This window comes from Hyperolius riggenbachi, chromosome 9 (assembly GCF_040937935.1).
Source record: "Hyperolius riggenbachi isolate aHypRig1 chromosome 9, aHypRig1.pri, whole genome shotgun sequence".
Lineage (NCBI taxonomy): Eukaryota > Metazoa > Chordata > Amphibia > Anura > Hyperoliidae > Hyperolius > Hyperolius riggenbachi.
In genome coordinates this window covers 77,210,273-77,235,503 of record NC_090654.1, presented here as the reverse complement: position 1 = coordinate 77,235,503, position 25,231 = coordinate 77,210,273, and the positions used below count along the sequence as shown (strand labels likewise).

The 25,231-nt window shown below is 43.6% G+C and overlaps 2 protein-coding genes across 10 annotated transcripts in view; both read left to right on the top strand.

Annotated features, from left to right (window-relative positions):
* PLXNA1 (plexin A1) overlaps window positions 1-25,231 on the top strand; it is a 508,150-nt gene that overhangs the window by 132,208 nt on the left and 350,711 nt on the right. The gene's annotated exons all lie outside the window — the stretch shown is intronic.
* LOC137532329 (uncharacterized) overlaps window positions 13,031-25,231 on the top strand; it is a 56,106-nt gene continuing 43,905 nt past the window's right edge. The window contains exons 1-3 of the mRNA XM_068252738.1: window positions 13,031-13,221; window positions 14,287-14,543; window positions 14,898-15,941. Coding sequence (XP_068108839.1) covers window positions 13,031-13,221; window positions 14,287-14,543; window positions 14,898-15,941 — 1,492 coding nt within the window. The remainder of the gene's footprint in view (window positions 13,222-14,286; window positions 14,544-14,897; window positions 15,942-25,231) is intronic.

Genomic DNA, 25,231 nt, shown 5'->3' with positions numbered 1-25,231 from the left:
GATCCTTCAGAATTGCAACCAGTTTTATTTAGTTATCGCTTTGCAAACGGGGAGTCAAAATTCAAGTTATTGTCCTCTGCATCCAGGCTTCCCTCCGATCTCACACTGATATTTTCCAAAGGAGCAGAGGCAGCAACTGTTGTCAGAAGAGGAGAAAGGGAACTTGGTGGTAGAACGTTTCGCCATTTTATTTAACAAAAAACAATTTTATGTGTTGCTGTCGCAAAAAAAATCTAAATTTGACTTGCTCTCCAGTACTAAAATAGAAATTATTTCTATAGTTCATTTTCAAGGCAGGGCGAGTGGAGCAGTCATCTTTATTGACCGTGTACCTTTAGTTGTCGGTCCATGTTATCCTAACCTCAGTTGAAACACCTCTGATTTTCTCTTATTTCTAACATTTTCTGTTATTTGTAGACGCTGCAGCGTTTCGGGTGAAGGTCTGACAGGTTGACTGACGTGGCCTTTAGTCATGTCTGGGGACTCTGATGGGTGGCATTAGCTGCGGAGAGTTATTTTGGTCTTCCGAGTGGAAGATGACAGAATTCCGGATCTGCATACGTTCCTATAGATAAGTGTGCAGGAGACGTCACAGGGACATGGAAGTGATTCACAGCTTTGGGAGTCCGTAGCTATTTGGGAACAGGAATTGATAAAGTTGCAAGTCATTTCCGGATCGCTGGCGGCTGGCATGCAGAGGACGCTTGCAGGAAACTGTCTGAGTTCATCCATCCCTGCTTGTTTAAAATTCTCTGTGTAACGGAAGACTTTGTCATTTGCTCTGTTCTGTTCTCTATTGCACGTGTCCCGTGTGACAGCGACACCACCCTTTACCAGCCAATCAGCTTCTGTATTCTGAAACCTGGCCAATTACAGAAGTGATGCTTGATGGGATTCAGCAAAGTTGTGGGAAATACCAAAGTGTTATGCAAGTTATGATTTGAAGGACAAAGCAGAATTATTATTTAGTATTTATTATCACTTTGTCACTTAGCTGTCCCTCAGAGGGGCTCACAATCTAGTCCCTACCATAGTCATATGTCTATGTATGCATCGTGTAGTGTATGTATCATAGTCTAGGGCTGATTTAGGGGGAAGCCAATTAACTTATCTGTATGTGGGAGGAATCCGGAGTGCCCGGAGGAAACCCACGCAGACACACGGAGAACATACAAACTCCTTGCAGATGTTGACCTGGCTGGGATTCGAACCAGGGATCCAACGCTGCAAGGCGACAGTGCTACAGTACATTTCAAATTACAAATACTTCTATTTAATTTCCGGTCCAGTCACACGTTATGGAAAAATTCACCTTTAAAGTGAGTCCAGACAATTACAAGTGCACAAAAAGCTGTTTTTTCTTACCAAATTGTAAACAAAAGAAAACAGGGCTGTGGAGTCGGTCCAAAAATCCACCGACTCCGACTCCTCAGTTTAGGATTCCACCGACTCCGACTCAGACTCCACGACTCCGACTCCTCTAATTTGCATATTACAATTTTGTTGATTAAAAGTATGTAACATGAAATTCGTCTCTTAACTGCCAATGCTTAGGAATTTTACAAGACAACTGAAGTGAGAAGGATATGTAGACTACTATATTTATTCTCTTTAGACTAAAACTAGTACTTGGTAGGAGTACTTGTAAAAGGTGCAAACCGGAACAAAGAACATCTATCAGACCCTAGGCAATGTAAGTGTGGGTACATGTAAGAATGATGTGCAGGTACTCTGCAGGGGAATGAGGAGATTGTAAACAGACAACACCTCTGTGTTCAATGTGCACAGCATTCTCAGTGGATTCCTGCAGCTCTGTGGGGAGTGCATATGTAGAGTATAGTACTACTGTGTAACAAAGTAAACCTGAGACAGATGAAATTCAAGTTTTATACATACCTGGGGCTTCCTCCAGCCGCCTTCAGGATAATCAGTCCCTCATTGTCCTCCACCACCTGGATCTTCTGCTATGAGTCCAGGTACTTGAGCCAGTCAGGCGTAGTGCGCATGCACACACTCCGCCGCCAGGAGCATACTACACCTGTGCAGCACTATTGCGCAGGTGCAGAATGTTCCTGGCTGTGGGAGCGGCATGCGGCCGGACAGCACTGACTGGCTGAATTACCAGGACTCATAGCAGAAGATCCGGGTGGTGGAGGACAGCGAGGGACTGATTAGCCTGAAGGGGGCTGGAGGAAGCCCCAGGTATGTATAAAACTTTACTTTTCATCCGTCTCAGTTACCCTTTAATTTGTAGTCACCAAACCAAATTTTAATAACATATCAAATTATTTGATTTCATCAGCAAAGGGAGTGCATACATTTGCATAAATCAGCATCAGTGCAGAATTATTTCCATCTCGTTGACCATCTCTATTAGTGACACAGCTACACATCAGGCTTTATTCTTACAGCATAGATGTTATTTAGTATATATAAGAGATTCCTGTGTACATATCATATATACAGTCACAATCAGATATGTATATCTGACCTTAAAAATACGGGGACTGCTTTATTGAAGCAGCACAAGCAACTAATTTTGATTGGTTTATTTCATTTTTGTGGACTAAGCACAGCTATTACTGTATATATACATTATTTTTAATGACTATTATCCTAGAAATAGAACATTTTATCATATTTTCTATTTTAATTACAGTTACAAATTCATTAGGAGTCGGAGTCGGTGCATTTTTTCCCGACTCCGACTCCAGGCACCCAAAATTGCCCGACTCCACGACTCCGACTCCACGACTCCGACTCCACAGCCCTGAAAGAAAAGAGGAAATTGCAAAAACTGATATTGGGTTACACGTTTATTTTTTGAAAAGGAATAATATTTATTTATAAAGTATTTAGTCAGTGTTTGCCCACTGTCAAATCTTCCATCATCCTTATTTACACTCTGAAATGTATCACTGGTGGCAATATCTTTACTGCTGGCAGGTGATCTCTGAGGAATGTTTAGCTACTGAGATATCCAAACAGGGCTGTGGAGTCGGAGTCGGGGCAATTTTGGGCTCCCGGGGTTGGAGTCAGAGTCGTGGTTTCATAAACTGAGGAGTCTGTCGGGGTAATTTTTTTTTGTGCAAAATCCACACCCGTGTTAAATATTAGACTAAGGAGTCGGAGTTGGGGCCATTTTGGTTACCCGGAGTTGGAGTCAGAGTCGTGGTTTTTTTAAACTGAGGAGTTGGAGTCGGAAGATTTTTGTACCGACTCCACATCCCTGTTTCCAAAGCCAGTAAAAAATATACCTGGTCTCCCAGAATGCTCTGGGGGGTAAGGGTAGGCTTGAGAATCAAGTAAAATATTAAAATTACAGTAAAACTGAGTACCTTGAATCATTCACTGCATTCTACTATGTCCTTGCCTTGCCTCTTTAATAAATGTATTTTGTTGAATTCTTATTTAATAGAGGATCTGCGTATAAAATGGCCAATTACTTTATTTTTGAGGAAGAAAGCAATAGCCCGCTCCATATTGCTCTCAGTACCGGTTTCCTTTAAGCCTCTCATTTGTCATCGCTCAGCCCACAGATGACTGCCACCTCTGTGTCTAGGCAACAGACCCCACTTTAAATGGAGTCTACTTTACCATAAGGATCCCCTTCTGTATTATTTCTCTGTTATTCCTGCTCTCCCGGAGTGATGAAGTGAAATTCCTCAGTAACAAGCCACAGCTCTGAGGAAATGACTCGCGGCAGCCTTGTGCACCAGAATCCAGGCCTGGCAGAGCTCTCCAGCCCACACTGCATGGGACCTCCAGATTTTATCGGCATTTAATTGATTACGAGGAAAGAGAAGGGAAACGGAGAGGCTTTTATTGCGGCGTGGATATAGTAAATGGCGCAGCGGCCGTGTCCCCCCTCTTCCGCCCCTCACAAAACCTTTTTAGACATTGTTACCGCAGCTCTACAACCACACCGTAAATGTCATGAATTTTTATGGCCCTATTTCATCTCACTTTGTGTCCTCATAAAACCAGGTCCCACGTATTGTGTGTGGGTTTTTTTCTTTTCCCCTTCCCTACCGGTCTTTGATCCACTTTACATCATCTTAAAGAGTAACTCTAGTCGGAGGATTCCTTGATTTGAAGCTCTGTCAGTTTCCTTGCACTGGTTTCCATGTATCTGCTCTAGTGACTGAAATGCTCCCAAAAGCCGATTCCATGGAAAATAATTTGTTTTCGCTTTAGAGAATGCATATCAAGACCCATTACCGGAATGTAGTGTGCATGAATTCCAACTTAACTGGGTTTGTAACCATGACCAAAAAACATCCCTTTTCCAGACGTATGATAATTTTGCACACAGTGGCAGACCTAGTTTCTTTAAAGTGAACCCAAGGTGATCGTGATATGGAGGATGCCATATTTATTTCCTTCTAATGATACCAGTCTTTGATCTTCTGGCATCAATAATGTCTGAGTCAAAACCCTGAAACAAGCATGTGGCTAATCCTGTCAGACTTGAGACTTGCATGCTTTTTCAGGGTCTATGGCTAAAATTATTAGAGATACAAGATCAGGGAGACCGCCAGGCAACTTGCAATGTTTAAAAGGAAATAAATATGGCATCCTCCATATCATTTTCGCTTCAGGTTACTTTTAAAGGTAAAGACTGATTTGGTCTATATAGAGGGTACGACTTTTCCTATTGAGACACATTTGGTTTCAGCAAAGATGGCTGACATAGCCTATCCTTCCTGTGCAGGGCCCTCTGATTCGGATGACTGGAACGTGTCTGGTTTCTGCCACCGATATAAATATTGCCCCGTCTCCTTCCCTTCATCCTGTGTTTACTCTCCAGAGCCTTTCCATTCACTTTTTACTAGGTTAATCTCACATCTGCCCTTTTTCCTCCTCCTAATTTTCCATATTTATTCCCCCCTGCCTGGTACGCTTTTCATGTAGAGTTTTCTTCTTTCCCCCCTTCCTAATCTGTAGCAGATGTTACTCCCAGCACATGCGTGTATATGTGTGCACAATTACATTGTATATTTATATCTCCAGGCAGCCTAACAATGCTGGCGTTTGTCTGGAATTGAACGCAGCCGCTTTTGTTGTGTGTGGGATAATTGCAATTTATCTTCATAATAAAGCCAGGGGTTAGGGGAAATATGTGAAATTTGGGAGACCGTCAGACACTAAGGAGCCTCGCAGGAGGTAGAGCGGAGGCAATATATATAGAGGAGGGCTGAAATGCTGAACAACAATAAGTCTTACACACTCTGGCTTGGATGTATACTTTGGTTACCACCCCGAAATCATCATTTGTTAGGGACTAAAATATTTTCCTAAAAGGAAATAGTTTTGTCATTTATGGACATCAGGCCAGATGAGCTCGATTATGACGAACACATTGTAATTTCCTCTTGGTTGAAAAAAAACACATTTTAGAATATTTTTTTTAATGAATGTGGAACATTGATAGAAGTATATTTTTGCATGCAAAGCTGCTACTTTCACCCCCAGAGCCTTGCAGGAATTGTTAAGGCCGAGTTTATACTTTGTGTGCCCCTAGGCCTAGTATGCTGTGGTTCTCCTTCCATTTACTCACCACCCTTCCCATCATTGTGCAGCCTCCTCTTCCATGTGTCCCATCCATGTACTCACCACCTCTCCTATTCCATGTGCAGCCCCCTCTTCCATGTGTCCCATCCATGTACTCACCACCTCTCCCATTCCATGTGCAGCCCCCTCTTCCATGTATCCTATCCATGTGCTCACCACCTCTCCCATTCCATGTGCAGCCCCCTCTTCCATGTATCCCATCCATGTACTCACCACCTCTCCCATTCCATGTGCAGCCCCCTCTTGCATGTATCCCATCCATGTACTCACCACCTCTCCTATTCCATGTGCAGCCCCCTCTTCCATGTGTCCCATCCATGTACTCACCACCTCTCCCATTCCATGTGCAGCCCCCTCTTCCATGTGTCCCATCCATGTAGTCACCACCTCTCCTATTCCATGTGCACCCCCCTCTTCCATGTGTCCCATCCATGTACTCACCACCTCTCCTATTCCATGTGCAGCCCCCTCTTCCATGTGTCCCATCCATGTACTCACCACCTCTCCCATTCCATGTGCAGCCCCCTCTTCCATGTGTCCCATCCATGTAGTCACCACCTCTCCTATTCCATGTGCAGCCCCCTCTTCCATGTATCCCATCCATGTACTCACCACCTCTCCCATTCCATGTGCAGCCCCCTCTTCCATGTGTCCCATCCATGTACTCACCACCTCTCCTATTCCATGTGCAGCCTCCTCTTCCATGTGTCCCATCCATGTACTCACCACCCCTCCCATCATTGTGCAGCCTCCTCTTCCATGTATCCCATCCATGTACTCACCACCTCTACCATTCCATGTGCAGCCCCCTCTTCCATGTATCCCATCCATGTACTCACCACCTCTACCATTCCATGTGCAGCCTCCTCTTCCATGTGTCCCATCCATGTACTCACCACCTCTCCCATTCCATGTGCACCCCCCTCTTCCATGTGTCCCATCCATGTACTCATCACCTCTCCCATTCCATGTGCAGCCTCCTCTTCCATGTGTCCCATCCATGTACTCACCACCTCTCCCATTCCATGTGCAGCCTCCTCTTCCATGTGTCCCATCCATGTACTCACCACCTCTCCCATTCCTTGTGCAGCCCCCTCTTCCATGTATCCCATCCATGTACTCACCACCTCTCCCATTCCATGTGCAGCCCCCTCTTCCATGTATCCCATCCATGTACTCACCACCTCTCCCATTCCATGTGCAGCCCCCTCTTCCATGTATCCCATCCATGTACTCGCCACCTCTCCCATTCCATGTGCAGCCCCCTCCTGCATGTATCCCATCCATGTACTCACCACCTCTTCCATTCCATGTGCAGCCTCCTCTTCCATGTGTCCCATCCATGTACTCACCACCCCTCCCATCATTGTGCAGCCTCCTCTTCCATGTATCCCACCCATGTACTCACCACCTCTACCATTCCATGTGCAGCCTCCTCTTCCATGTGTCCCATCCATATACTGCAGCCCCTCCCATTACATGTGCAGCCCCCTCTTCCATGTGTCCCATCCATGTACTCACCACCTCTTCCATTCCATGTGCACCCCCCTCTTCCATGTGTCCCATCTATGTACTCACCACCTCTCCCATTCCATGTGTAGCCTCCTCTTCCATGTGTCCCATCCATGTATGCAGCCCCTCCCATTCCATGTGCAGCCCCCTCTTCCATGTGTCCCATCCATGTATTGCAGCCCCTCCCATTCCATGTGCAGCCCCCTCTTCCATGTGTCCCATCCATATACTGCAGCCCTTCTCTTTCCATGCGCAGCCCCCTCTTCCATGTGTCCCATCCATGTACTCACCACCTCTCCAATTCCATGTGCAGCCCCCTCTTCCATGTGTCCCATCCATGTACTCACCACCTCTCCCATTCCATGTGCAGCCCCCTCTTCTATTCATGTGCAGCCCCCTCTTCCATGTATCCCATCCATGTACTGCAGCCCTTCTCTTTCATGAACTGCTTTAAACCTCAGTTTCCTGTTTTCAGTTGTTACTCCCTATTTTCAGCCTCCTCTTTCATTTGTACCAACCTCTCTTTCATATCCAGGTGCCCCATTGGGTGCTGACGCCCAAGGCTCGGGCCTTTGTGGCCTTTCCAGAAGTCCGGCCCTGGGAATGGGCATCTCCTATATGTTAAACTGTAAATTCAAACTCTGCGCTCCACAGCATTGCTCCGCATCCCCCCAGTGAGCATCCTCCTGTCTGCAGGCTCCACAGCCACCGGTCATGCTGGGAATAGTAGTTCAACTTTTAAATCCCAACTGATGGATAATAAAAAAATCTATAATATTAGTACAGGTAATCTGTGAGTATCACAATCAAAAGGATAGAGCAAACTTGGTTATAAGTTGCAATCCCCTAAGGGGTTAAAAAATGCAGACAGTAGAATAGGTGTAAAAACAGTGCAGACTAGGCTGTGGGCCCTGTATACAGGAAAGTATGAATATGCAATCCACAATAAAGTGCAATAGTAAGCAAATGAGCCTATTGAAAGCAAAGTCAGTGACATGGTAACTAGCGAAAACCTCACCAACAGAAAAGCCAAGTCCTTACATACCAGAGGAGACAGGAGGAGGAAAAGATAACAGAGCCCCAGTGTCCTTCAATGCCACATGGCCTGACTCGATGGGCTGCTGCACATGTGTCTGACGTCATGCACATAAACAAGCAGCACGCTGGGGGCGGAGCTAATTTCTCTATTTACATCTGTCATCTACTGACGGCGTGCTGTGGATTGGAGTAGGAAAGGAGGAGGTTCCGGCGGCCACGCTGAGTCCCGCGGCTGGGGCAGCTGTTGTCTGGAACGGTCAGCAGCCTACCTGGGATGTTTCCTGAGACAAATTTCAGGCCTTGACAGGGGACCCTGAATCCGAGACCTGTCCTGTGTAAAGGGGGATGTCTGGTCACCGTAGATTCCCTCCTTTTATGTAGAAGATGTAGGAAGGTGGGGAACAGGTTTGTAACCTAAAAACACAAGAGTTCTGGATGCACAACTATTGCATTACCGGTAAGTAAAAAATTTGAGAAGAAAACTCATTCTTTCACCACTCCATTTACAAGTTGAAGACCATCTGTCAGGGCTTCCACTTTAATGTTGGGCTACCCCAGAACTGAGTGAAACAAAATGGCCTCCACATCTTTATTCAATCACTGTAATGATACGGTAAGACAGGTCACCTGAGGAAGGTGACTTCGCCAAATTTAATATCAAGAAAATGGAGCGCGTAACTGTTAAACCGTTAAATTATGGGAGATGTGGGTTAATCCTCAGCTTTCATACGCTAGTTATTTTCTACCTTTTGAAGTCCCGTTTATGGAGGGGAAAAGGTGTAATGGGCTAACATTTGTTTTTAATTTGTGTTTTAAGCAGTTTCTATTTTCTCGTGCCATAAAATATCAGCGTTTCAAAGGCCCTGAAAATTAATTGGACTCCTTTTATCTGCAGAGGAATGCGTTTTGGTCTTATAGGCCGTTAATGGTTTATCACACTGCTTTTATAGCCCTTTTGTTGTGGCAGGATTCAGCAGTGTTATGTTTCTTTTCTTTTTTTATTTTTTTCTGGCCTATTTTTATTTCCTTATTTCATCTGTTATCCTGCTAATTGTAATTATGCTCTCGAACACTGGATTATTTATTTTTGTTTAAGCATATTTTCATTTGATCAGTGCAGAAATTATACAGCCTGAAGTTTTTTCTCCATGTTTCCATGATTGTTCTCAATGTCTCTGTAAAAATGTTCAGTGTTGTGTACTGGTTTAATATAGGCGACCTTGAATTGGATTGTTTCTTGATCCAGAATCTAAAGTATAACTCCAGCCACACACACAGCCATATAACTTTTACCGGGCCGGACCAAAAGTCCCATAGCTTTTTATTAGAAATACAGTAGTTTTCATTGTAACTTACCAGTGTTCTCTCAAGAAATTCTGTCCCGCCAGGTGGCATAAAAAAGTAGCTGGGTGGGGAACGCATGGGTGGGCACCACTCTGCTCACCACATTGGAGGAGGTGAGCGGATGACAGTCGGATGAGCAGATTTGTGAAAATTTGCATAAAGTAAAATACCATGGCCTCAATTCACTAAGCTTATCTCCTGTCTTTAATAACTCTTCTAGAGTTGTTACCATGGTGATAAGGCATGTAGTATTCAGGAAACATTTTACCTCAGGCAAACCTAATGTTAACTCTTCTGTCTTTAAGTTAACTCTTCAATCCTTAAAATAACTCCAGAGTTAGACAGGTTGTTCATTAACTGCATGGAAAATAACTACAGAGGAGGTAAATTAACTTCAGAAGAGGTAACGTAAGGAATGAAGAGATAAGATAACTCTCTCACTATGTGGAGGTAAGCTTTCTCTTGCCTTATTATCTCCAGCATGATCTTAGTGAATTGAGGCCCATGCGTTCTTACAAAATTATCATGCAATTTTCCTAATGCTAAAACTCAATGCTACCGTGGAAATGTAGCCTAACACACAGCCGTGTACACTGTAGACCCCTAGAGGTATTCTAAAAAGGTGTCTATCAGGGCCCGTTTCCACTACATGGAAATTTGTGTGCATTTTCTGCACACAAATTTGCATAGCAATGTATTCCAATGGGCCTGTTTCCATTGTATCCAGAATCTGTATGCAGAAAAGCTTCACAGCAGTGTTGTCAGTTTCTGCACACTACATGGGATTCTCTGTCCGTTTTCACGTTTGCGTTTTTTGCGAGTTTTCGCTAATGGCAATAGAAATAAAAATCAGTGATTATGCATGCAAATTTGCATGTGAAGTGCACGTTTAAATATGAGAATTTGCATTTCCCATCCAGAAAATAGCATGCCAGTTTGCATGCTTCTAGTACAAATGAGCCCCAAGGCCTTGAGATCTGTGGAGGATCTCGGGAACGGACCATGTCTGTGCATACTGTGACTGTCAAGGGCACCTGTTTTGGCTCTTTCCCCGACATCCGCCTTTTTGTAATGAAAGCTAAAAACTAAAAGTATTTTACTTTTTAAATCCTTTACTTGATGTGATGAGATAGAAATTGTGTGATTTCATATCTGTGGTGTGGCAACTGATGATATAATTGTAATATTTGCATATACCGGTAAGCCACAACTGTGTGTTCGGCGGGATGATTTGCTGTCTAATTGGAAATAATTCATTGTTTGCGTTTACTGTCTTTTGTAAATATTCCTTTTGATTGTGTAGTGTTTGAAAAGTAATTCATTTGTGTGTGTGTATGTATGCATGTATATATATATATATATATGTGTGTGTGTGGGGGTGTGTATGCATGTGTGTATATATATATATATATATATATATATATATATATATATATATATATATATATATATATATATATATATAATATATATATATATATATATATATAATGAATGTGTGGGTGTGTGTATGCATATGCGTAAATATATGTACACGCGCGCACACACACTATTAATCATTGGCCTCTTCTGCAGAGTTTGTAGTCATGTCGCAAACCTAATCACTACCGTATTCCTAGAAAAGTGTCCCAATTGGTTCAAGGACTTTTTTTTGGAAGGCGAGGGGCGGGCACCATTTAACTTATGAGTAAACTTACAGAATGTTTTGTTGGTGTGAGAGGAAACCATGCATACACGGGCAGAACATGTAAGCTCTGTGCAGGTTGCATCCTATTGGCTCAGTTTTGAACCAGGTACCAAGTGCTGCAGAGCTTCTGTGCTATCCACTATGCCGCAGGGATATGCAGTATATTTATACATATACTTTTCAATCCAGTTCCACATGCCTGTGTTTTCTTAGTTCTGTGTATAATGAATCTGTGGAACAAGGCTGGACAAGTCCCAGGAGTCAGCTAGTCAGGGCTCCTTAAAAAGTACAGCTGGCGTCTAAAGTTTGAGATTTTCCCTAATTGTTAATAGAGCTGACTCCTAAGTGTTTCCTTCTGTTCCCCGTATCAATTTATCCACCTTGAGTAATTGATATGAAATACGACTCGAGCTTAGGCCACACTGGGGGCTCTTAAAAATGACTGGAAACTTGGTACAACTTTTTCTTGAGTGTTTTGAACTGTTTTGGTGCAGTTGATTGTGCTTGTCAGGCAGCCAATGAAGGAAGTTTGGTACCCTCTACATTGTCATAGATGTACCTAATAACAGTAATGCACTCACATCTGTCTCTGGTGAATTTCTTTTGGATGGCTAAGCCCCGATACTCAGTTAATGCTTTTTTCCCAGAACGTCTCAGGACAGCAACCCCGAGACATGTCTCCCTCCACATTCACTGGACAGGAACTAGATTAAACAATTTGCATAATTAGGTAGGCAGGGCACACACATGTATATATATATATCGTTATGTCCTTACCCCCTCAGTTGTTTTCCTGTCCAGCAGGATGCTAGATGTAGGGGGTAAGGCTGGCCACCCATGTGAGTCCACAGGAGCCGCGGCTGGTGTGATCCCCTTTGTCGGCGCTGGCTAGTTGTCTCAGCGCGGGGTCATGCTACACGCACTGGCCTCTCCCCCTGTGCTGTGTTCGGAGGACAAGCGGCGTCTGAATCCGGAAGTTGCCCGCCCCAGGGTCACGTGACTGGCGCCTCACGTGACCGGAAGTCGGAAAGCCGGAAGCAGGAAGTTCCTGACCCGGCGTGCGTTCCAGCGGCCATTGCAGCATGGAAGTCAGCGTCTGCTGACACATCACACTCAGCTGCAGGGGATTGCCTGGAGGAACGCTAAGGGGATTACTACAGCAGGTAGGAATTAACGTTTGCATAATGCAAGAAGGGTTGGGCATTAAGCAATTATTTAAATCAGCTATTAAGCTGATGTCCTAGTCTCACTTTGTGTTTGACTATGGAGGCTGCCGGTGGATCTTCCTCCCAGGGCTCTGTGGAGACAAGTTCCGTACCCTCTCTGGTATGTAACATTGTGGTAATTGTTTACATATCCCTTAGGAGGGTTATTAGGCTTGGCTGAGCTAATGGCTGGTATTTATTTGTTTTATTACAGCCTAAAATGGAAAGATCAGATTCCAAATCTGGGTCAAGACAAGACAAAGCTGATAAGCCTGACAAGCCTGATAAACCTGATAAAACTGACAAGACTACACCACATGCTGGTTCTAAAGCAACACATAAATCGGGGAGAAAATGTGCTATATGTGGAAATTATATGTCATCCTCTTCAAAAGTATTATGCCAAGATTGTACTAAAAAGGTGGTTAGAGAAGAAACCCCCACTATGTTAAAGGAATTAAAAGGATGGATTAGATCTGAAATTTCGTCTGCTGTGCAGACTATCAAGGTTCCAGAGGTTGCAGTATCTAATGTACAAATGCCTTCAGTGCCTGCAGCAGTCTCTGCAGCCCCGGCAGTATCAGATATCCCAGGTCCTTCAGGTTCAGTTCCCATAGGGGACCCTACTTTAAAAAGGAAAAGGAAAGATGACGATTCTGAAGATTCAGAAATGTCAGAAGGGGAATTGGATATTTCATCTCTGGAAGAGATACCCTCAGAGACTGAAAAATCTGCTGAAAAAACTGTAAAGAATCAGAAATTTGCTTTTTCCACTGACTTTATGAAGGAGTTATTGGCAGCCATGCATGAAGCCATGGGTATTACTATAGAGCAAAAGACTTTATCTCCATTAGATCAGATGTATGAAACATTGTCAGAACCCCAAGTGACTTTCATCCCAGTGCATAGTAGTCTTAAGGGGATTATCAGGAAAGAGTGGGATAATCCAGATAGGAGGGCTTTCTGGCCTAAATCACTAAATAAAAGATATCCTTATAGCCCTGAAGACCAAAGGTTTTGGGGGACTGCACCCAAACTAGACCCATCTCTTTCTAAAGTATCCAGGAGATCAGATCTTCAATTCGAAGATTTTGGTAGTTTAAAAGACCCTATCGATAAGAAAATGGACAATATTTTGCGGAGGGCATGGGAAGCAGCATCTTTAAATTTCAAACCCTCTATTGCATCTACAGCGGTAGCAAGATCTTTAAAAATTTGGTTAGTAGAAGTCCAGTCTCAGATAGCCTCAGGGGTATCTAGGGAGGAACTTTTGAATTTTTTCCCAAAAATTTTACATGCAACAAACTATCTATCAGATGCAGCTGATGATTCAGTCAGACTCACAGCAAGAACCACAGCCCTAGTTAATTCTGCCAGAAGAGGAATCTGGGTGAAAACATGGCAGGGAGATACCTCATCTAAATCAAAATTGTGTAGTATTCCATGTGAAGGGGGCTTGTTATTTGGAACCAAGTTAGAAGAAACACTTGAGAGGTCCGCTGATAAAAAGAAAAATTTCCCATATAAAAGAAAGATTTTCCGCCCTAACCGTTCCTTTCGTGTTTCAGGGAAAAGCGAACAGGAAAACAAGGGGAACCAGAGAAGAAGATGGATTCCCAACAAGTCCCAGCGTTCCAAACCCAGTACTCCATATACCTCTACAGGTCAACCAACAAAACAATGACGCCAGAATTCCAGTGGGGGGCAGACTAGCTCATTTTTTCGAACAGTGGCAGTTAAAGTTCGAAAACAAGTGGTTACTGAACATTATTCTCCAGGGGTACAAGATAGAGTTTATAGCCCCACCACCATCTCAATTCTGGGTGACCCCTTCCCCAAGAGCTCCAGTTCAGGCCCAGGCCCTCCAGTCAGAAGTAAGCTTACTATTGGAAAAAAGGGTTATACGGAGAGTCCCAAAATGTAAAGAAACACTGGGGTTTTACTCCCCAGTCTTTCTAATAAAGAAACCTCAAGGGAGTTACAGGTTCATCTTAAACCTAAAAAGGCTAAACACCGCAGTAAGATACAGAAAGTTTCGGATGGACAACATCCGCTCAGTATTGAACCTACTACAAGACAGCTCCTATCTGACATCATTGGATCTAAAAGATGCGTATTTGCATGTGCCGATTCATCTGGAATCACAACAGTTCCTGAGATTTGCGGTGGTGTTAGAAGGAGAGGTAAGACACTTTCAGTTTGTCGCCCTTCCCTTTGGGTTATCATCGGCTCCATGGCTATTCACAAAAATCATGGCAGAAGTCTTGGCAGGGCTTAGGCTTCAGTCTGTTCAAGTAATATCTTACCTGGATGATTTACTTATCTGGGGACCTTCTGTTGAGTTAGTGGGATCTCAGACTCAGTCCACCATAGACTTCCTTCAGACATTGGGGTGGTTAATTAATTGGGAAAAATCGTCCTTTCAGCCTCTCCAAAAGATGGAATTTTTGGGGTTTGAGATATGTACTACAAATAAGAGACTTTTTCTACCTGACAAAAAATCTTCCTTGTTGTTAAAGTCTGTTTTCTCTTTTCAGAGTCTGAAAACAATATCCTTGAGGAAAGCGATGGCCTTATTGGGCACAATAACCTCATCTTTCCCTGCAATACAGTGGGGTCAACTCCACTCCAGAAGTCTCCAGAGTTGGATCCTATCAAAGTGGGACAAGCATCTCTCCTCCCTGGACAAGAGAGTGATGATTCCTTGGAGTGTCAAGCAGTCACTACTGTGGTGGACGGAGCCACAACATCTGTCAACAGGGAATCTTTGGGAGTTTCCAACCCAGTACATCATAACAACGGATGCGAGCTCTTGGGGATGGGGAGCGCATCTGGACTCTCTGACAGCTCAGGGACAATGGTCAAGCCGGATCAGCAACAGGTCTTCGAACAGCAGAGAGCTGCAAGCAGTCTGGGAAGCCATACTAGCATTCAAGATACAGATATGGAAAACCCACGTGACGATACGTACAGACAACAGTACAGTGGTGGCATACATAAATCACCAGGGAGGCACAAGAAGCAAGTCACTGCAACAGCAGGCATCAAGGATTCTGCATTGGGCAGAGCGCAGTCTCAAGTCTATAAAAGCGGTTCACCTGAAGGGGACACTAAATTGCCTAGCAGATTACCTGAGCAGATGCAGTCTGTCCCAGGACGAATGGAGTCTCAACGACCGGGTGTTTCATCAGTTGACAGAACACAGGATTGTTCCTCAAGTGGACTTATTCGCCAGAAAGAGCAATGCGAAATGCCGGATGTTTTGCTCTCTTTGTCCCCAAGACGAACCATGGGTAGTAGATGCCTTCTCGATCAGCTGGAGCCATCACAGAATGTACATTTTTCCGCCTCTACATTTGATTTCCAGAGTACTGAACAAAATCTATCGAGACCAGGCGGAAGCAATCTTGATTGTCCCGTTTTGGCCAAAAAGACCGTGGTTTGCTCTGCTACAACGATTAGCTACGGATCATCTGATCCTTCCAGATCAAGAGGACCTGTTATCTCAGGGACCAGCGGTGCATCCCAATCTGAGCCTTCTTCATCTTTCAGCATGGAGCCTGAATGGCGAATACTGAAAAGTAAGGGATTTTCTAATAGGTTATCGGAAACACTGTTACAAAGCAGGAAGAAGGTGACGCGCCAAATATACTCTAAAGCCTGGAGGGTATACAACAATTGGTGTGAGGCGAATTCTAGAGATACTGGTCATTCCAATTCAGTTTTAGAATTTCTTCAAGATGGATTCCAGAAAGGTCTAAGTAGTAGTACATTGAAGGTACAAGTTTCAGCATTAACAGTCTTTCTTGACAGAAAATTGGCAGAGGAAGAAGATATCATCAGATTCTTCAAAGCACTCAGGAGGATTCGACCTACAATCCATAGTAGAGTGCCATCTTGGGATCTGAACACTGTGCTACAGGGGCTATGTGAGCCACCCTTTGAACCATTAGTGGATAGTTCTGATAAACTTTTAACTATCAAAACTGCTTTTCTTCTAGCAATAACGTCAGCCAGAAGAGTGGGGGAATTGCAGGCATTGTCAATTCTCGAACCATATTGTGTTATAAGTGACGACAGAATTACACTTCGTCTAGATACCTCCTTCCTACCTAAGGTTGTTTCGAAATTCCACAGATCTCAAGAAATTTTTCTGCCTTCCTTTTGTAATAACCCTTCCAATCAGAAGGAACAGAAGTTACATTGCCTAGATGTTAGAAGATGTGTTCTGGAGTATCTTCAGCGCACTAAGTCCTGGAGGACTTCCAATGCATTATTAGTATTATTTGCCGGAAAGTTCAGGGGTAAACAGGCCTCAAAATCAACCATAGCCAGATGGATCAAGCAGGCTATATCTCTATCTTATGCTCAACAAGGCAAACAGCTGACTTTGGCGGTCAGGGCTCATTCTACCAGAGCAGTATCAACTTCCTGGGCAGAGAGGGCAGGAGCATCAGTTGAGCAAATTTGCAAGGCAGCCACCTGGTCAAGTCAGAACACCTTTGTGAGACATTATAGGCTAGATGTATTGTCTAGTGCCGACTTAACGTTCGGCAGAAAAGTGTTGCAGGCTGTAATCCCTCCCTAAATATTATTTCTTGTTTTTCATCTCAGGGTTGCTGTCCTGAGACGTTCTGGGAAAGCCCAAAATTACTTACGGTAATTTCTTTTCCAGAAGTCGGAAGGACAGCACCCTTACTACCCACCGCTATTCTTATTAAAAGTTATTGGAAGCATCATTATGTGCGGAGTCTTTTTTATTAACTGAGGGGGTAAGGACATAACGATATATATATACATGTGTGTGCCCTGCCTACCTAATTATGCAAATTGTTTAATCTAGTTCCTGTCCAGTGAATGTGGAGGGAGACATGTCTCGGGGTTGCTGTCCTTCCGACTTCTGGAAAAGAAATTACCGTAAGTAATTTTGGGCTTTTTCCACCTCCCAGACACCGCATATTGCACTTTTCTGATCCCCCTCAACCAAACCTTCCTTCAACCACTGGTGTGTCTACAAACACATTGCCGTGGTGGGGAGGAGGAGCCACTGCTATACAAATGTGTGGACTAATAGACTGTCAGAACTGTAGCTGTCTGTGCCCCTTGGCTGGGGCGATAAGCCCTGGCCACAGAGCCTGCAGTTAATTATTTCAGTTGTATTGCTATGTCATGTGACCCAGAAAATAACATTGAGGCCCTCTGACTGAGCTCATCACATGATAGATTAGATTTATTCCTGAAGTTCTGTTACCACTCTCTCCATGCAGCCTGTAGTAAGGAGCACCAGCACCCATTTATTGTGTTTTGTAGTAGCTGCAGGCCATTCTAGGACTTCATACAGCTAAATGATGTGTTTGTATGTGTTCTGGTTTTACAACCTTTGCATTATATTTGTCATTTTATAAATAGCAGTGTAGTGCTGTAATGCAGCAGCTGCGGAAGTGCAGACAGTCACACTTGTGTTGTCCACCTATTCAGCATCCTGCGAGCCCTGGGCAGCTTTCCCTGCCAAAGCCTGATGTCACTTGCCGTATTTAGCCGGCTGACCCCGGGGGCGAGGGGTGATGTTCAGGGCAGCCGGTTGGGTGGTAGCAGTGTCTGGAAGCCCCTTGGCTGGGATAGGATCTCTGAGGTTCTCTGAGGCATCTTCAATTTCCCCAGCTGTGCACTCTCAGCAGAACTGCGATAATTCATCGTTGTCATATATCTGAGGTGACCTTGGTGGGCGGCTGGGAAAGGGCCAACGCGCAGGTTATTATTTCCCTGTGTTAAGCAGTCCTGTTACACTCTTAATAAATATTGCTGGTATGGATCCCTGGAAGACAGAGGTCAATATCCAGCTTTCCGTATGGCGAGCCTGCAAACTCCATATTCTAGAAGCATTAAATCTCATAGCCTGCCAAACCCATGCATTATTTTATATTAATATTAATAGGTACAGTTTTGCATATCCTGAAACAAAAGGTATTCACAGGTATTTATCTTGACATGAGCAAAAAGTTATCCCATCCCTACAACATTAAATATTTTCATATTATTGTGAAAACTATTATCGGTTGAAATGATTAGTGGTAGTCTTAGTACTGTAGAGTCCCGGTTATCCGGAACTCAACTAACCAGCAGTCTCAACCAACCAGCACAAATCACCAGCAGTACTCACAGTGGAGAAGGCAAACTTCTTAGGCTGTTTGTGGACTCTGCTCTAAGACTTGGTTCCACTGCTCTTTAAGTTGCACTCTTTAGTTCTTTTCCTTAGCTTAATCTCAGGTTCCATGGATAACCGGCCCCTGAGCCCCTTCTTGTTACTATAATGAGCATGAAAGTTCTCTACTGTTAAAATGTTCATTACATGTTCCAAGGCAATGTAATCCTTAGATAATAGTTGATGTACTATAGTAGACATTGCTGTTTTATTGTTATAAATTCAATAGACTATATTGTCACGTCAATTTTACTATTGTTACCCTGTATTCTATATTAAGCTTCAATAAAAATTCAATTGAGAAACAAATGTTTTTCATATACTTTCCATTACTGTATTTTAACATTGAATACAGAGTTCATAATATGTATATAGCGTGAGGTATTGTACTGTGTTAGCTAGGCCTATTTTAACTAGGGCTGTGGAGACTGTACAAAAATCATCCAACTCCGACTCCTCAGTTAACAAAACCTCAGGATCAGACTCCAGGTACCCAAAATTGCTCCAACTCCTCGACCACGACCCGAACTCCATAGCTCTGTTTTTAATATTGAGTCTTAAGCAACCAAAAAGCACACTTAGGCCTGAAACCCACTAGAAAGCGCTATCACAACCGTTTACGATAGCGTTTTGCAAGTGATTTTGGGAGCGATTTCCCTGCTCCTATACAATTCATTAGAATGAAAACTTTCCCAAATTGCTGCATGTCCTGCTATTGCAATTTCCTTAATTATAATCGCTCTAGTGGAATCTGTCCCATCTATTTACATTGACAGAGCGTTTAGGGAAATCGCTAGGGAAAGAAACGCTCAAAAAAACAAACAACAACCAAAAAAAAACCGCTCTAGCCGGTTCCAGGCCTCTAAGGAAGCAATCTTTCCCTCTGTGCATAGAACTCTCTGTAACAAACATTCCACGCAGATCACCTGACAGAATTAAAGATATCAACACCAGTGATAGATTTCTGAACAAAATTAATATTGTAAAGAACAAGCAATTTTATTTATTGTTATTCTTACTACAGTTCCTCTTTAAGCAACAGTATCAAACACATTAAATCTGGTTTCTATGTTAACATGCCTCCATTTTTGGCTTAGAAATTTGACCAATCAAAGCCAAGCTGAACAAGGCAAATAAAAGCAATCATGCGGACTAGTGTAAATTATATACTGAAGAAGATAGGAGAGCGCAGACAGACCTATAGGAAGAGACTATTGTCTAAAACTGAAGTCCTGTGCTCCAGGAATCATCAGGTGTGGGGATGGGGGTGCAGATCTGGTACTTTACGCACATATAAGTAAGGTCTGCAGGGCTGTGGAGTCGGAGTCGTGGAGTCGGGCAATTTTGGGTGCCTGGAGTCGGAGTCGGGAAAAAATGCACCGACTCCGACTCCTAATGAATTTGTAACTGTAATTAAAATAGAAAATATGATAAAATGTTCTATTTCTCAGATAATAGTCATTAAAAATAATGTATATATACAGTAATAGCTGTGTTTAGTCCACAAAAATGAAATAAACCAATCAAAATTAGTTACTTGTGCTGCTTCAATAAAGCAGTCCCCGTATTTTTAAGGTCAGATATACATATCTGATTGTGACTGTATATATGATGCGTACACAGGAATCTCTTATATATACTAAATAACATCTATGCTGTAAGAATAAAGCCTGATGTGTAGCTGTGTCACTAATAGAGATGGTCAATGAGATGGAAATAATTCTGCACTGATGCTGATTTATGCAAATGTATGCACTCCCTTTGCTGATGAAATCAAATAATTTGATATGTTATTAAAATTTGGTTTGGTGACTACAAATTAAAGGGTACCTGAGACGGATGAAAAGTAAAGTTTTATACATACCTGGGGCTTCCTCCAGCCCCCTTCAGGCTAATCAGTCCCTCACTGTCCTCCACCACCCGGATCTTCTGCTATGAGTCCTGGTAATTCAGCCAGTCAGCGCAGTCCGGCCGCATGCCACTCCCACAGCCAGGAACATTCTGCACCTGCGCAATAGTGCTGCACAGGTGTAGTATGCTCCTAGCGGCGGAGTGTGTTCATGCGCACTACGCCAGACTGGCTCAAGTACCTGGACTCATAGCAGAAGATCCAGGTGGTGGAGGAGGACAACGAGGGACTGATTATCCTGAAGGCGGCTGGAGGAAGCCCCATCTGTCTCAGGTTTACTTTGTTACACAGTAGTACTATACTCTACATATGCACTCCTCACAGAGCTGCAGGGAATCCACTGAGAATGCTGTGCACATTGAACACAGAGGTGTTGTCTGTTTACAATCTCCTCATTCCCCTGCAGAGTACCTGCACATCATTCTTACATGTACCCACACTTACATTGCCTAGGGCCTGATAGATGTTCTTTGTTCCGGTTTGTACCTTTTACAAGTACTATTACTAAGGACTAGTTTTAGTCTAAAGGGAATAAATATAGTAGTCTACATATCCTTCTCACTTCAGTTGTCTTGTAAAATTCCTAAGCGTTGGCAGTTATGAGACGAATTTCATGTTACATACTTTTAATCAACAAAATTGTAATATGCAAATTAGAGGAGTCGGAGTCGTGGAGTCGGTGGAATCCTAAACTGAGGAGTCGGAGTCGGTGGATTTTTGGACCGACTCCACAGCCCTGAAGGTCTGTCACCAGAGTGTCTACAGAGGGCTAGCAATACATTTGTGCCTGGATTTGGTAGGCCATATTTACTGATATTTTGAGAGCACATACATTTTAATTGCTTCCTCTTCTACAGGTTGTATTTATTTTGTAACCTAAGAATGTTATAAGGAAGTAAGAAAAAAAAAAAGTCCAAATACATTGATATTTCTACTGCTATTAGCCCATACACAGATTAAACACCCATTTCATTCACCATCTGTTTTCGGAAGGTGTCGGCTGGGCATGGCGAAATCCTGAAACAAAACATAAATGTTAGCTTTCCACAGTCATTAAGCAGATATAAAACATAGAGCGGTCCCTTAGACACGCTGGGCAGAGATGAAATGATCATCTTGGGGTCTGGGCCAACTTTAATGTCTGCGGCTAGTTATGCGTTGTGTAATGCCGGTCACACACGCATTCCGCAGCTTGGAGTATTAACCACAATTGGGGCATGTTCCTGTCAGATAATAGGCTTATTATAGTGTGTGAGATTGTCTGACTGCGCAGTCATGGGACTTCTCACATGAATAGAACAACCTATTGCTCTGTATATCACCCGGCCATCTTCAGAAAACCGCCACAGATTCTTCTCCCCTTGGAAGAAAGAAGAAATCTGCCACAGAAAAAAGTAGTTGAACTTTAAAAAGTTTATATAACTTTTTGAAGCGACTCTTAGTATTTATATTTTTTTATTTAGCCAAAGTTTTTTTTTTTTTTTAAAGCTGAACTTCAATGGAGAATGAAATTATTATTAGCCAATTGCATCAAAGCAAATCTCATTCATGTACTCTACTGATGCCATCTTATGAGCTTGATTGGAATTACACCTCCCCCACCCAAAAAAAAAAACAAAAAACTCTAATTACCAAAGATGGCAGAGCCACCCAATTCTGACATGAGCTTTACTAAATGACAGGTCCTTTTCGATGGGAAATTTCTCTTCAGTAAATGGACTTGTAGAGCTACGGAAACCTCAGTGGTACAGAAATACAAAACTTAAGTTTTCCATGTTGTCCTTATGAACCACATCTATGAGTTAACACTTCACCTCGACGATGTGCGACAGCTCTTCATTCGCTAGTGAAAGGGTTAATAGCCCCTTGTTGGAGAAGCGGGAGGGGACTCCAAGGGTCAGCGTTGCCTTGTGCTCCCCGGCTGCGTGTTGACTGCAGCATAGCAGCGGAGGGCTCAGGGAAAATAGCAGCATATATGAAATGATAAATGTTTTCTAAGTGGATGTCACAGAATTAATTCCATTTCAGGGCCTGTCGACAGCACAGAATCCACTTGAGTTTGTCTCTTGCCGTTTATAATGTCACTGAACTCTGGAATGAAATTATTTGGCAGTAATTCAAGCCTCTCTGTGCATTAAACTGTGCTTCAGTAACCTGCTTGTGGCGGGAGAGCCTGAGTCACTGCTCAGAGCAGGGGGCCTCGCTGATAGCGCCATGGGCAGCCCGGGGGTGGGCACTACGGGAGTCTGCGTACTTAGTGGGCTTGGCGCAGCCACACAGAATACCTCACAGCCTTTGTCTTCCTGTGTTTAGTCATATCACTGCTAAAACTGAGCTCATTTATGTTCCATTAGTAACTAAAAACCTCAAATGTAACTGAAGCAGGCGTCTTATCCTATTTTCATAACTCCATGATGCTATTTATTGTATTTTTATATAGTGCAGACAAATACTGGTAGACAGAATAGGGCATGCTAAACACAGGGTGTTATTGGCCTAAATGTGGGAAATCCCTGGAGAATACTTGATCTTTAGAGATGCAAGTGCTGATGTAAAACCGTAGTTCATATTCCCGGATTTTTCATACTTTGTAGAGGAAAATGACTGTGCCATTCCTAATATAATTTTCATGTTTGATGCAGCTGCTCCAGAGATATTTCCTTTGGGAAAGTGACGTGACCTAGAGATCTGTGCGCAATGTATAGAGCTGCCAGCTTAGTGGGGGTTTCTACCTTTGCACAGATCCATCACCTGATCACTTCCACCTGCTCCCTTCCTGTGGAGCCTCAGAAGAAGGTGGACACAGTCACTTTGAAGTACCTCATGCAAGGGAGAAAGGAATAGAGGGAATAGTCAGAACTCAGACTGCGGGATTTCAGTCTCTCAGGCTGCATATGACAATGGCATAGGATGTCAGCATTGCAAACCCAGCCAGCCAGATAATTAAATAAAATTAATGATGCAAAAATGGTTTATGTGAAGAACAAGAAACGTTTTGCATTGCTAATTATATATGCCACACCACTGATGTAGCAATAGGTGACGCAGACCAGAGGGGTCCTTCTTCAACTGATGTATGAGTTCTTTGTTGGTGCTACGATGGTAGTAATCACTTCTGCATGTGTTTTGAATAGTGGTAATTACTACCAAACTCTTCCTTACCCCAGCTTACACCTATCTGACACTGGGGCTGACTGGCAGGTGTTGGTGCGCCATATCCATGAGTGATTAATAGTTCTTGTGTATGACCGCACTTCCCAGCTGCCGCACTGCATGCCGGGAGATGTAGTCCTTCAATGAGAGTACATCTCCCAGCCACTTAAGTCTGTGATACCTGCGGGTCTGGTTGCAGAAGATGGCAAGTGTAAAACCCGCACTCGCACATCGCTCCTCAGCTACGCCATTTGGGAGCGGCATGTTGGCAGGTCGAAATTCTGCAGTGGGAACCAGAGGTCTATAGCTAGGCCTTTGTGTCTACACAGAAAAACTGGTCTGGGGCTTTAAATCTGCCAACTAAGTTAAGAAATGTATTCTTAAGAAGTTCTTCTGAGGCCACTTCTGTGTGTTTTTACTGCAACTCTGCAGAAGTGTTTCCTGTCCATAGTGCTGACAAGGTTCAGGTGTGAGTCATCGATGACTGCCCCTTTCTGACTGGCAGCTGGACCTTTAGAGCTGACTCAGCCTTTCCTCCAGCTTACATATTATATTTTGAGAATCCTGTAAGATTTATGAGGAACTGCAGCCTTTTGTTATATGGTGTAGGTGTTTTGGGTTTTATTGCTATCTGTGTGCCCAGTTGGGACGATTTACTGTTGCTTCCTGCTCCAGTGACTTCAAAGGGGTCTACTTTGAGCTGCTCTTCCTGTTTCCTCTGATAGAGACATGAAAGGGGGATGTATCTCCCCAACATTGAACAGAATATTGCTTTAAGCTCCAAGCTATTGGCTAAAAGAAAATCCCTCCCGGCCAGTTGTTACTCACCCAAAATGTTGGTGTAGTTAGTTACCGAGCCATGAGCCCTAGTGCAAGCTTTAGATAACACCCTTCCTAGCCGACGTAACTCCCTGACCTTCTAAGGACTCCCTGGGGTGTGAGATGGTGGTGTAGGAAACTATAAATTATTACCAGTATGCAGATAACACGCAACCATTTCTACTAGTATGCCAATAAAGAGTTGATGCGGGGTCCTAAGTGGTCCCTCTGCAGCAAGGGCCCAGTTTTGGTCACATCCTGTGTGTCATTTCAGTGGATATGTTCCAACATGTCTGATCAAACCACGACAAGCTAACTTAGTGGACATCTTTCTTCTCTAACCTAACCACAGCCTCGTATGCATGCTAGTGGGAACTCGACTGAGATGGCTGTTATTGATCATCTCAAGTGTGTACAGCTGCCGCCTATATGGTTTAGGGAGGTTTGTAAATAGTATGTGTGTGTGTGTGTGTGTAGGGGTGATAGGCATAACTTTTGGGGGCCTGTATGCGCTCCACCGTCTTTTTCAGCCAGACCCGCAGCTGCAGCAGTTTCAAGCTCCCTAGACTACTGTATTGAAAGTGCTTTGGTTCCTCTCCTTACATGGGTGCGGATATACTAGGAGCGGACCCCTCTGCTCTCTCCCTGGCTGCCCCAACCATCACCTTCTTGCTCCAGACATAATACTGCTTATGGCAGCATAAGCTGCCACTGCACGTTGAAGACCCGCTGGATGGTGATGTATATACCCCCGGGTCTCTGGTAGTTGCATGAGATGGCAGGCGTTT